The sequence below is a fragment of the Morchella importuna genome, assembly GCF_003444635.1.
Source record: "Morchella importuna strain M04M26 chromosome Unknown Morimp01GS011, whole genome shotgun sequence".
Taxonomy (NCBI): Eukaryota; Fungi; Ascomycota; class Pezizomycetes; order Pezizales; family Morchellaceae; genus Morchella; species Morchella importuna.
Genome location: NW_025763408.1, coordinates 476694 through 489508, shown reverse-complemented (window position 1 = coordinate 489508; position 12815 = coordinate 476694). Strand labels below are relative to the sequence as shown.

At 52.2% G+C, this 12815-nt stretch overlaps 2 protein-coding genes across 2 annotated transcripts; one reads left to right on the top strand and one right to left on the bottom strand.

Moving 5' to 3' along the window:
• Positions 1 to 5045: 5045 nt before the first annotated feature.
• On the top strand, positions 5046 to 7679 carry LAJ45_04557 (uncharacterized protein; the record flags this gene model as incomplete). The annotated part of the gene is made up of 2 exons (XM_046114137.1): positions 5046 to 7221; positions 7333 to 7679. 2 exons carry the CDS (start codon positions 5046 to 5048, stop codon positions 7677 to 7679), a joined length of 2523 nt encoding a protein of 840 aa, XP_045972659.1.
• Positions 7680 to 9430: 1751 nt separating this feature from the next.
• On the bottom strand, positions 9431 to 12496 carry LAJ45_04556 (uncharacterized protein; the record flags this gene model as incomplete). The annotated part of the gene is made up of 1 exon (XM_046114136.1): positions 9431 to 12496. The coding sequence occupies one exon, from the start codon at positions 12494 to 12496 to the stop codon at positions 9431 to 9433; it is 3066 nt and encodes a 1021-aa protein (XP_045972658.1).
• Between the last annotated feature and the right edge of the window lie 319 nt (positions 12497 to 12815).

The following is a 12815-nucleotide window of genomic DNA, read 5'->3' as shown; positions in this document are numbered from 1 at the left end:
GAAAGAAAGAGAGAGGTGCACGGAGGGGTGAGTAAGTGATCGGAGGGTGAGTGAGGTGAAATTAATCCCCGGGGGCAGGCAGGCAGGCAGGGGCACAGCACAGCACAGACTGTACCAGACAAAACACTAGATAGATAGATAGCCAGACCCCTACACGATCGAGCGAGCAAACAAACAACACGAGTCCAAAACAACAAGCAAGCGAGTGAGAAGCGATGAGCGAGTTGAGCGAATGGAATGCCGCCCCTGGGGTGGGGATGAGGATTGGGAGGTTGGGGTGAGTGGGAGTGGGTTGGATGGTAGATAATCAGCCAGTCGGAGTGTGAGGTTCATGTCCACCAGCCAAGCAGCAGTCAATAGGAACACACAGCGACATCAACAAACAACCCAGATATTAATCAGCAGACACAAACATGCGGTCTTCCGAGTGCACTTTTCCTCTCATTCTCATTTTACATTTACACTCCCCCTCCCATTCCCATTTTACATTTACACTCCCCCTCCCTCTCAAAGCGCAACCTTCCCCATTAGACGCACATGCCCGCCCACACCCTGGAGAACGTAAAAAGGGGTTTTTGACGTGTGTGTGTTGCTATTTATAGATGGTTGCCACGGGAACCGTCCCTTCCTTCCTCGGCAAGGATGAGCCGCACTAGAGTAGATCCCCCGGAATGAACGCACTGCACTGCACATTTCTCACTCGGTCGGCATCCCGAGCACACCGCTTCTTCCATCTTGCTCTCCTCCGAACAACACCCTCTCCTCTCCGAACAACACCCTCTCCTCTCCGAACACCCCTCTCCCCCTCTCCCTCCCCCTGGTAAGCTAGAGTACTCTAGAGCACAATTTAAGCGGGGAGAAATAAGGCTAGCGCCTCGTTAAACAACCCTCGGCTAGTGCCTGAGGCGAGGTAGAGTAGAGTAGGACCCTGCATGGGGCGGGCGCGGGCGGATGCGGAAGGTGCGAGTCATGGGCCGTGATGCGGATTTGCTTTGCTTTGCTTGGGTAATCTTAGACATCGGCTAGGCACTTACTCTAGGGATGAGGAGACGCGGGATGGTCATTGCGCTGGCTGTAGAGTGGAGTAGAGTGGAAGAGTGGTAGAGTAGGGATTGAGTCGCGATTTGCAGCACGTCAAGTTTTCGCCGTTTCGCCTATGGGGTTGGCAGCTAACGGTGACGGCTTGCCGTTTTGTTTCGGTCATCTTGGGGGCGGGATCGAGGCGGGATCGAGGGCGGGGTCGAATGAGATGTGGTGCTGCCCGCACGTTTTTTCCCCCTTTCTTTCTTCGCCAAACACACACCAAGCTGTTTCTCCATGACCATGGACCCAGCTAGAGGATGTTTCCCCGCACACCACACACCATGAGGCTCGGACGCCCCCAGGACCCGGGAATGGTCTTTTTTCGCTCTGGTGCGTGCGCCGGTGCGCGTCATAGATGCTTTTTTGACTTCATATCTGACAGCCATTTCGACATCTCGACGGCTAGCCAGATGTCACATTTTGGGGTGCTATAAATAAATACAATCCATACTTGCCACCACCACGTAGATACATGTGTGTATCTAAAGAGAGAGTGTGTGTGTGCAAAAGGGCAAAATAAGCTCACTACATAGAGTACTGGTCACCCCACCCCACCTCGCTCACTCGGATGCGATCCGTGGAGTGGATTAGTATTCCCAGTTTAGCATACTCTAGCTAGTAGCTGGAACAACCAAATTCCGGCCTCCGAGAGCGTGAGTACCTACGAGTACCTATGAGTGAGTGAGTGTGCGAAGGAAGTGTGTATGAGAGAGAGTGCAACAACAGGACAAAAGTCCTCTGTCGCACCTACATCTCTAGAGTACAGCCTAAGTAAGTACCTACATGTAAGTACCTACATGTATGTACCTACATGTATGTAGCAGTCGCACAAGAGACAAAGTAGAGAGGCACAATCCGCGGCGTAGTTTTGGGACTATTTTCTCGCCGAGGTCATACAGGTACATGTAGGGTATATAGGGTATCGATTGTGAATGCCTTACGTAGAGTATGTAAGTGCATACATGTAAATACTTGTCTAGGCTAGGTAGTTAAAAAAGACACCCTATTAGAGCTGCACTCCACTCCAGCGTAGAGTAAAGTGGTCATGGTCTCTGTCCATATTCTAGCCTGACGTCGACTATTATACGTGTCACCTTTATATATATACAATACCCACGTGTAGATAAGTTTTAGTCCTCCTCCTCCATAATAGAATCATCCTACATGTATCTATATAGGGTTGGAGCCAAACCCACCGCTACGGTCCCGGTCCGTCCGTCTTGATCCGTCGCACCGAATCGGAACCGCTACCTCGCGGGACCCGGGAGATCGATTCTTGCTCTTTTACTTTTGCTGCTGGCTGGTGCGGATCGAGGATTGTGCAAGGTAAGAGTAAGGTGCAAGTGCAAGTGCGGTTTGTCGTACGTCAGTGAGATTATATTCTGGTCAGTTGGATTATTCTAAGGGCAGGTCTCTATCTATTCGTGGAGATAGGTATTGTATCATTCATACATGTAGTCAGACGAGACGAGACGAGGAATTTCAACCTGGTAGTGTATGGAGACCTGTATATACTCCGCGTCTCACACTCTTCGACTACCTGCGTAACAAGAGTAAGGTTAAGTTAATTGAAGCTCGACACGTATCAAGTCTTCATTCCCAATGCATATATCTTCACTTTCACTACCGGCCTCAATTGAAAAGTTGCCTCCAAGCTGAATTGAAGGTGCCCCAGTCCTTGGCACTACCGCCGCAGCTAAGATCAGGCCCGCAACAGGGCTAGTCAAGACAGTCTGTCCCTGCCGAGCTAGAGACCCTTCGCATCGCATCGCATCCCTCCCGAGACTGACTGACTGACTGACTGACTCGTACATACGTGAGGCGTCATGTCACAGGGTCCAATTCCAACCTCACTCCCACTCTCACTCCCCCCAGAAACGGTCGAGTTCGGCGAGCTGCCAGACCCCACTTTTTTTTGCCGGGTACTCTTTTGGTTTTGCTTTTTTGTTTTTGCCTGGAGGTGGTTGTGGGTTGTGCCTAAAATAGAGTGGTGCACCATGGCCCATCCACCGAATTCAGGGGCCTAGCTAGGAGAGACAAAAAAAAACGAAAAACCTGGAGTCATTGAGGCCCCTCACTCCCGGGTTTGCAATTGCATATCAATTTCAAATATCGATATCGATATCAATCTGTGGGTTTAAATGTTTGGCGGTATGTATGTATGATACAATGGGGGGTCCATGGCCTGGTGAAGGGATCCGGATGGGATGCATAGAGTAGGCACATATGGGGAAAGCCCTGGATGGGATGGACGGATCGACACCCGGATCCCCTTTTGTCATATCCACCCCCCCATATGGAAGATGCAAGCTGGGGGAGAGAAAAAAAAAATGTGTAACTCGAGCATGTATGTACTCCAGGCTCGTGTTTGTACCGACGTTACCTACCTACATGTAGTGTTCAGTGTGAGGGAGGGAGGGAGGTTCTCTCGGCTACTTTACATACATCTAGAGTCTAGACTAGGGGGTGGGGTGAGAGTGGGAGCGAACACTGTGAGGGTGTGAAAACCATCTGACCTGCTGCTGTACGTAGACCAGGTAATTAGTTAGTAGTCTGTCTGTGCGGTGGTATTCGTTTTTTTCCCTCCGGCTCCTCCGGATCCTCCTGTTTCTTTTCCTCTCTCTCTCTCTCTTTCTCTCTCTCTCTCTTTCTCTCTCTCTTCCACGTATGTCCTGGAAATATCCGCTCGTTTGAGGTTTCCCATATTTATTATTATTATTGTTATTATACATTCGCTTTGGGAGGAGGATCTGGAAAAACTAAAAAAGGTGTTGCTGCTATCACTGCCTGCACCTACGGACGGACTCGCTCGCTCGCTCGCTCACCAAGTTATTGCACTCGCTCGCTGATCCACGTTCGTTCGTTCGTCCGTTCGTTCGTTTTTGCACGCCTGAGCTTATTAGTCAGTTACACGATCAATCGAATCGAATCGCGCACGTAACTTGCCGGGTTGTTGTTGCTTTTTTTTTTTTTTTTTTTTTTTTTTTTTAGCGGTCTGGGGAAGTTGATTTGGTTGGGGGGTCCCCTACCTGGTGCTACTTGGGCTTTGACGAGGACGAGGGTAGTAGGGTAGTATACAGTCAGGAAGGAGGGATAAGTCGGGGGGGTGTAGATATTGTTCCCCCTCAGGCCGGCTGCGCTGCGATTGTGGAGTAAGTGGAGTAGTACGTGTGAAGAGGGTTTGCACGGTTTGCACGGCTCGATTGGGTGTTCTATCCAGACTACCTACGTACTGTACTGTACCTTTTGCGGGGGGGGTATATACAGACAGACAGACAGACCTACGTACAGAGAGTATTTCGGCTACTAGCTACGCACCTCCCAGCAGCTACAGTTATCTTTGATTCGCCTTGATTCGCCTTCCAGTCCAGTTCAGTCCAGTTTTTTAGGTTGAGCTGACACCTACCTACCCACTGTCACATTATTACTACCACCTACATAACTACAAGTAACCACCGCCGGTACGTTACTCTGCTCTGCTCTGTCTGTCTGTCTGTCTAAGAACGAACGTTATAACGGCCAGACTAGCTGACATTGAACCCTCCCCCCAGTCCCCCGAGTCCCCCAGGGTTCCGTTGCAGTTCGTTAGTTGCAGTCGGGGACAGCCAATTACACGCGCCTGCCCTCCCTTTGCAGCAGTACTGAGACACGGCGTCCTGTGGTAACAGTTTGAGTGAGTGACCGCGCTGCACTGCACTGTCACAACCGGCCTACTTACATACAGCTTTGCTCATCGCGGTGTGGGAGTGCTTATTGGCTTTTATTTTTCTTGCTTTTTTTTGTGGTTTGTTTGGGAAGAAAGAAAGAAAGAAAGAAAGGATCGAGATAGGAATATAATATTGGAGTATTAACGCAAGGTCTGCAGAATTAGGAAGAAGAAGAAGAAGAAGGGGAGCAGAGAAGATCTTAAGACTTAAGGAGAACAATAAGAGGGGGAGAGAAATAAGAAGAAGACCCCAAGAATGGCGACCGCAGCACTCTCGCACAGCGGAATGCCCGCCATGGGCGCGCCCCTTTCGACACCGGCGTCTCCTAGCAGTGTCTACAGCTCACGGAAACCCACAGGGACAGGCACGACCTCCTCCTCTTCTCCCTCCTCTACATATCCTCACAATGACCCTCCCAAACATCACCACCACCACCACCACCAGGCATCATCATCATCAGCAGGAGACAAGAAGCATCCCTCTCTCCTCTCCCCCTCTGCCTCCTCCCCCTCACATATCACCACCACCACAACCCCAAACCCCACGCAAGGGCCCGCCCACCACTACCAGCAGCGCCTCCCCACCTTCCACGGCCGCGTGCAATCCGTCCAGTCCCTCGACTCCTCCTCCACCCGCGACCTGCAAACGCCCTCTCCCGACCTCGACCTCCGCCGCCGCGAGCTCGATCCGCCCATCCACCCGCCGCTCGCATCGCCAATCACGCGCTCGCAGAGCACGCACCACCAGAACGGGCCCATGCCGCAGCCCCACACCGCCGTCATCAGCTCGGGCGAGAGCCTGTGCTCGTCGTCCGACTACGAGCCCAACAACAGCTGCAGCAGCCTGCAGAGCCCCATCAGCCCGTCGTCTGGGTCCTCCAGCGGTGGCAGAGTGAATCCGGGACAGTATTATGGCGGTCAGAACCAGAACCCGCACCAGAACGGCAGCTACGGCGGCTACGCCCAGAACGAGCACCAGTACCGCGAGCGCAATGGCAGCGGGCCTTCACTGTTCAGGGAGCGCAACGCCAGCGTGCCGCATAACCACTACTACGCCGAGCGCAACAGCAGCGGCCCGCTCCTCGGAGCACCCGTCTACCAGGAACGCAACGCCAGCGGGCCCCTCCTCACCACCACCGCCGCTGGACAGCCACAGTACACCCGCCGCAACTCCGCCTCCCCGGTCCTCTACGACAACAGCGGGCACCGCTCCAGCAGCAGCCGGCACCTCCAGGCGCCCTCCGCGCAGCAGTACCTCGGCGTCTCGCGGCCCTCCTCAATGTACTCAACGCTCTCGACCGACGGGCGCCTGCGCACACCCGGCTCGGGCTCGCCGCACCAGCGCGCCGTCAGCAGCAATTCCTATGACAGCCGCCTCTCATCCTACACGGACCTCACGCAGCCCGCGCACCACCAGACACCCGCCCCCGTGGCGTCGCTCGACAACTCGCACCTGCGCGGCCAGGTCGGCGTCAATGCCTCGCTGCTCACGAACCGCCAGACCCTCGAGATGTACCGTACAAACGCCAAGAAGTCGCAGGACCCGCGCCTCCAGTACGAGCTCGCCGTGTTCATGATCCAGGCCGCGCAGCTGCAAGATGCCGCGCCGTCCCCGTCTCCACGGGGCTCCGGCGGGTCCGCGGGCCGAGAGAGTCCCTACACCGCCAGCAGCGGCAGCGGCAGCGACAGCCACGCATCGCGCAACGAGCTCCTCCGCGAGGCACGCTCAATCCTCGAGCGCCTGTCCGGCAAGATGGCGCAAGCCCAATACTACCTGGCCGACGCCTACGCCTCAGGCCTGTTCACACGCGGGAAAGAAGAGAACGACAAGGCGTTCCCTCTCTTCGTCGCCGCCTCCAAGCACGGGCACGCTGAGGCTGGCTACCGCGCCGCCCTCTGCTACGAGTTTGGCTGGGGCTGCCGCAAAGACCCCGCCAAATCCGTCCAATTCTACCGGCAGAGCGCGAGCAAGAACCACCCCGGCGCCATGACCCGGCTGGGGATGGCCTGCCTGCGCAGCGACCTCGGCCTCACCGGCCGCTACAAGGAGGGCGTCAAGTGGCTGAAGCGCGCGACGGACGTGGCCGACGAGCAGTACCCGAACGCGCCGTACGAGCTCGCGTGTCTGCACGAGACGGGGTACGGCGACGACGTCTTCCAGGACGGGGCGTACGCCGCGCAGCTGTTCACGATGGCGGCCGAGCTGGGGCATGCGCAGGCGTACTGGAGGATGGGCGATGCGTATGAGCATGGGAAGCTCGGGTGTCCGCGGGATGCGGCGCTGAGTGTGCATTTCTATACGGGGGCTGCGCAGAGGGGGCTGCCGGTGGCGATGATGGCGCTGTGTGCGTGGTATCTGGTGGGCGCCGAGCCCGTGCTGGAGAAGAATGAGGATGAGGCGTATCAGTGGGCGTTTAAGGCTTCGGAGAGTGGTTTGTCTTCCCCCCCCCCCGGGGAACGGAGAGGCGGTGATGGTGGTGGTGGTGGTGGTGGTGGTGGTGGTGGTGGTGGTGATGATGGCTAATGCGTGGATTGTGATATAGGGCTCCCGAAAGCAGAGTATGCAGTCGGATACTTCACCGAGATGGGGATCGGCTGCCGGCGCGACCCCCTCGAGGCAAATGTCTGGTACGTCAAGGCGGCCGAACACGGCGACCAGCGCGCCGTGGCGCGGCTGAAGGTTATCCATGAGGCCGCATCAGGCGGCAGTGGGGCGTCGCCGGCGAAGAAGGGGAAGAAGAAGGATAAGGGCAAGGAGAAGGAGAAGGAGAAGGAGAAGGACAGGGAGAGGGAGAGTGACAGGGACAGGGACAGGGACAGGGAGAGGCCGAGGGTGCTGGAGAAGAAGCAGCACCATGACGGCGAGGAGAAGGAGTGTGTGATAATGTGAAGAGGGAGGCCGGATAATTTGGGATGCGTTTTTTTTGTTCTCTTGTTTTCTTGTTTTTCTTGTGGATGAATTGGTTTTTTTTTTTTTTTTGTTTGTGATTGCGTCATGTGGTGTTTTTTGTGTTTGTAGTTTTTCCTTCTTTTCTTTCCTCGTTTTTTCTCTCTTCTTTTCTTCTGGTTATTTTTATTTGGAAGCTCGTATACATCGAGCTCTTTTTATAGCAGCTGCATGGCCGACCACCCACAGCGCATACTGCTACTGCATGCCGCTTCTTGGCCAGAGCAGTTCATACTATACGTCTACCCAACCCACCCCACCTACCAAAAATACTCCTTCCTTCTCCTCTCCCGCTCCTCTTACAACCCTTTTTATTCTTTATTCCTCTATTCTCTATTCTTTATTGTTTATGTCTTCTATTACCAAGCATTAGGCGTGTCTGTGATTTTCCGTGTCTGAGTCTGTGTCTGGTCTGTTACATTACATCCGTGGCGTGGCGTGGCGTGAAATGGAAATGGTAGTCCTCTTTTTTTTTGTTGTCCGGGGGGGGGGGGGGGGGGGGCGAGTGAGAAGCTGTGATGTGCGTGGTTCGTGCCAAGATAAGGTGAATTTCCGGGGTTGTAGACTGGGATTGAAGCTTATGGCTATAAGTATACTGAAAAACTGCTGCTAGATCAAGGGAGAGTTGGAGTTGGAGCTCTGGATGTGTTTGTGCAGGGCCGGAGCGTTACTCTCTGTATGTACCGGGGGTTCACCTTAAATACCGAGACGCCTTGGATTTTTGTATGGGAACCGCCCATGGCAACCAAAAAGCAGCCAATGAATTTTGGTCTTGGCCCTGAAATTTGTGTGGGGGAAAAAAGTATGAAGACACTTCATATATACTCACTCAAAAATCTAAATATTTTCCTAAAAATAAAAAAAAAATAACCAAATGATAGCCCTTGCTCTGGCCATCACCTTAATAGCAATCCTAAACTTTCAAACATGTTTTTCGTGGAGTTCGGAAAGAGCATCAGTGGAAAAGAGGGGATGGAGGTTGCGTTGCAAAAGCTGCAACACACACAATTCAAATAACCTCTTGCCCGCCAAGTGTCCTTTTTTTTTGAATCGACCAATAGCAGACGCCCACTGGCCCTTACAGCCCAAAATGGGGTTCTCAGTACTTACCCTTAACCCCCGGTACATGCATGCATATACGGCAGTGATCCCATCCATCCACCAATCACACCTCCTACCGTGCCCCACAGAAGGAAGACGAACAAGTCTCTATTGCAAGTGGAAATACACACACAAAAGCTTATCACACACTCTGGGTGGTTACGTGTGGTATTGGATTTGCCGGCTGGCGGGCGTTAATGGAATTGTAGTCATGGGTTATCACTCGAGTGATTTGTGGCTTGGCGTTCGTTTGGTTTAATTAAGGAGAATGGGCGGGTATGGTGTAGGGGATCCTTGGGGCATGTGGAGGCTGTTGCTACGTTCGTGTTTGTTTTTTGGAGGAGGAGGGGGGTAGAGCGTAGAGGAGGGATGGGACGGGCGAGATAGTTACATACATGAAGCCATTGCGGGTCTTGGAGGATGGCGGGAAGAAAAAGGAAGAGAAGTAATGGCTTAGAACGCAGTACTTGCTTATTTATCTATGGGCTCTGACGAGTAATTTATTGCTACAAATTACCATGATACTTCCTTGTAGTAATACCTAAAATTCAACTAACATATGTCGCCCAGTATTATTGCGGGTCAACTGTCCTTCACAGCGCCACAGACCCCACCATCTCATTCACAATCGCATCATACCTTGCCTGCGCCGCTGCGCGCTTCTGCTGGATCGTCAACTGAGGAGTGGCGATGACAGTGCTCTCACCATCACTATTGTCAGCCGGCTCTCTTTGGTCTCTCACACCACCGTCCTCGTTTTCTCCAACGTTCCCAGACGGGGTTACCGCCCTATCGGCGGCGGTGGCGGAGGTATTGGTGTTCAAGTTTTGGCTAAAAGACGTATACTTCGCCAGGAAGCCTGCTGCCCCCAGGGTTCTGGTCTGCTGCCTGCCAATGGCCTTTCTCAAGTGCTGCTGGTCCCTCTCGCCAAGGCCGTGGTTGTAGTCCATGGCGAGGTCTTCCACCACATCGTTGTTTCGGGAGGCGCTGAGTTGTGTGCTTTGCTGCAAGCCGAGGGTTCTCCGCTGGCTTTGAGTTGTCTTCTCGCCGACCTCTTGCAAGTGGCCCATTGCGATGTCGACTATGGCGCGCTCCTCATACCCCTCCATCACCTTTAGCCTCTTGTTGCTTCTTTGGCTATCGGCTTTTCGTACGTGCTCTTGAGATCTTTCGGTGATTTCTTGATCGTGGGTTAGTGAAACGTTAGTAACGACATCGTCTCTCTTCAAGGCTTGTATCTTGTTGTTCTGAGCCTTTCCTGTGGCCTTTCGGCGCTGCTCGTCCCCCTTTTCTCCCAGCTCTTGGTGATGATCAAGCGCGATGTGATCAACTGCATCGTTTACGAGGACTCCTGTCAGCTCCTTGTTCTGAGCCCTGCCGCAGAGAACCCGACGCCGCTCTTCTCCTCTTTCCCCTAGCTCTTGACCATGATCTACCACCATATTATCAACCGTGTCGTCTGCCGCAACATCGGCCCTCTTCTTGGATAGAGCCATGCCAGCAGACCTCCGAAGCTGCTCTTTCCCTCTCTCTTCCAGCTCTTGGTCATAGTCCATTGCCAGGTTGTCGACAATTTCATTCATTCGGGCAGGCCGATCAGACAGATTTTTGGTTTGGACTTTGCCAATAGCCCTTCGACCTTGCTCTTCAACCATTTCTCCTATTTCCTGATTGTGATCGATTGCCATTTCATCAACCATATCATCCCTCCGGAGATCATTGATTCTCCTGGTTTGGGTTTTACCAATGGTCCTCCGAGATACATCCTCTCCCCTTTCCCCTAATTCCTGGTCATGGTCCATTACCATGCTGTCAACTATGTCATCCATTCGAGCTGGAAGGTCAAGTAGGTTTTTCGTTTGGGCTTTACCAACGGTCCGTCGACATTGCTCCTCAACCATATTTCCTAATTCCTGGTTGTGATCCAGCGCAATATTGTCAACTGTATCATCCATCTGTAGGTTATTGATTTTCTTGGTCTGGATTCTACCAGTGATCCTTCGATACTGTTCTCCTTCCCTCTCTCCCAGCTCCTGGCCATGGTCCAGTGCCAGATTATCAACTGTATCGTCCATCTGTAAATCATTGACCTCCTTGGTTTGTATTCTACCAATGGTCCTTCGATACCGTTCTCCTCCCCTTTCCTCCAGTTCTTGGCCGTGATCCAGTGCAATGTTGTCGACTGTATCATCCATCTGTAGGTCATTGATCCTCTTGGTTTGTACTCTACCAATGGTCCTCCGATACTGCTCCTCTCCCCTTTCCCCTAATTCCTGGCCGTGATCCAGTGCAATATTGTCGACTGTATCGTCCATGTGAAGTTCGGCTATTTTTTTCGTCTGAGATCTTCCCATGGCTCTTCTATGGGTTTCCTCTTTCCTTTCACCGATCTCTTGGTGGTGGTCTAAAGCGACATCATCAACAGTGTCATCAATCTTCAGACAATTCAAAAACTTTGTCTGTTTCTTTCCTACCATCTGCCGGTATCTTTCTTCTCCCCTTTCTCCAATGTCCTGAACATGATCCAAAGCCAGATCATCCACTTTATCATCCATTTTTTCGATGTTTCGCAACTTTACTGACTCTTTCCCCCTGATCCTCCGGAGGTGCTCTAGGGCCCTGTCCTCAACGCTGAACTCGTGGTCGATGGCGACATTTTCGTATTCATCCTCGAAAAATAGCGCATTCTTATACCGGATGTCTTCCTTTTCGCGCTGTACATTTTTTCGTTGCAAAGCAATCTCGAGTAAGGTGTTTCTGATGAGAGCATGGATTTGCTTAGCTAGTTCGTTCAAGCGCTTTTTCTCCTCAACCTTATAATCACTTATACCCATTTTCCTACGCCAATTTGCAACACTCTCTTTCTCCCGTCTCACAACCTGTGCAATTTCTAAAGGGGTTGGTTTGGTGAGTTTTATTTTGATGTCCTCTTTGACTTCTTCTTTGATTTGGTTGGGGACCTTTTGCGCCAAAATCTCCTCAAACCTCGCACGATTGGCCGCCTCCCTCATTATCCGAGCAGTTTTACGGGTCTTCCCCTTGTTAAAGCGTTTCTTTTGATTGATTTCATCCTGTATCTTAAGGCGTCTCTGGGCCTCAGCAACAGCAGCGGCCTCATCTCTCCGCTCTCGGCCTGCAGCTACCCCCCCTTGTTCGTTACCACGGTCGGGAGGAAGGCTAGAAGGCCCATCGTCTTCTTCGCTGGGGGAACGAGGCCAGTTTGCAGCGGGAAACACGATTCTGAGATTTTCTTCTTCTCCACCGTCGTCTATCGCTTCCGCCTTCAGCGAACTTCCGGCAGAGCCATCGAGAAGAAGATATTCAGAAAGTTCACCTGTAGTAGAGGCGAGTGGACGTTGCGTTGGGTTGAAAAACTCGAACTGTGGGCATGTGCAATCGAACTTTATACATTGATAGAATTCGGTGGCTCGGGGCTGATGACTAGAATATCTTTGGTGAATATCCGGTCGAGTCTCGGTATCCGAGATAGAAAGATAACCGAGATCATCGGCAGTTTCAGAGGTAAGTTTGAAAGATTTATGAACATCGCTTTCAAGGATGTGTTTTTCAAAGCGTATCTCTGTTGGGAAATGGAAATTGCAAGTATGACAGGAATACTTGTAAACACGAAAATCTGGCGAATCGCGGATAGATTCCATAGACGGTATATAGATAAAAGTGTTTGCGAGTCTTCTCCCCTGCTCTTTACCATGTTTGGCCAATATTAGAATGAGCAACTCATCATAGGGGAATAGGCATATTTGGCTAGTAAACATACCCATTGGTCCAGGAGTCTTGGGTCTAAGGACATGAGCAGCGGACATTAGGCTTCCTGCTGTGTGCTTTGGGAAAAAAAAAAAAAAAAAAAAAGGCAATCTCGTGGTAACTGATGTAGGTGTGGATGAGATGGGGTGGATATGTAGTCAAAGTGCAGGTACGAAGATACAGGGTGCTGGGAGGATGACGTCCCTACCGCGT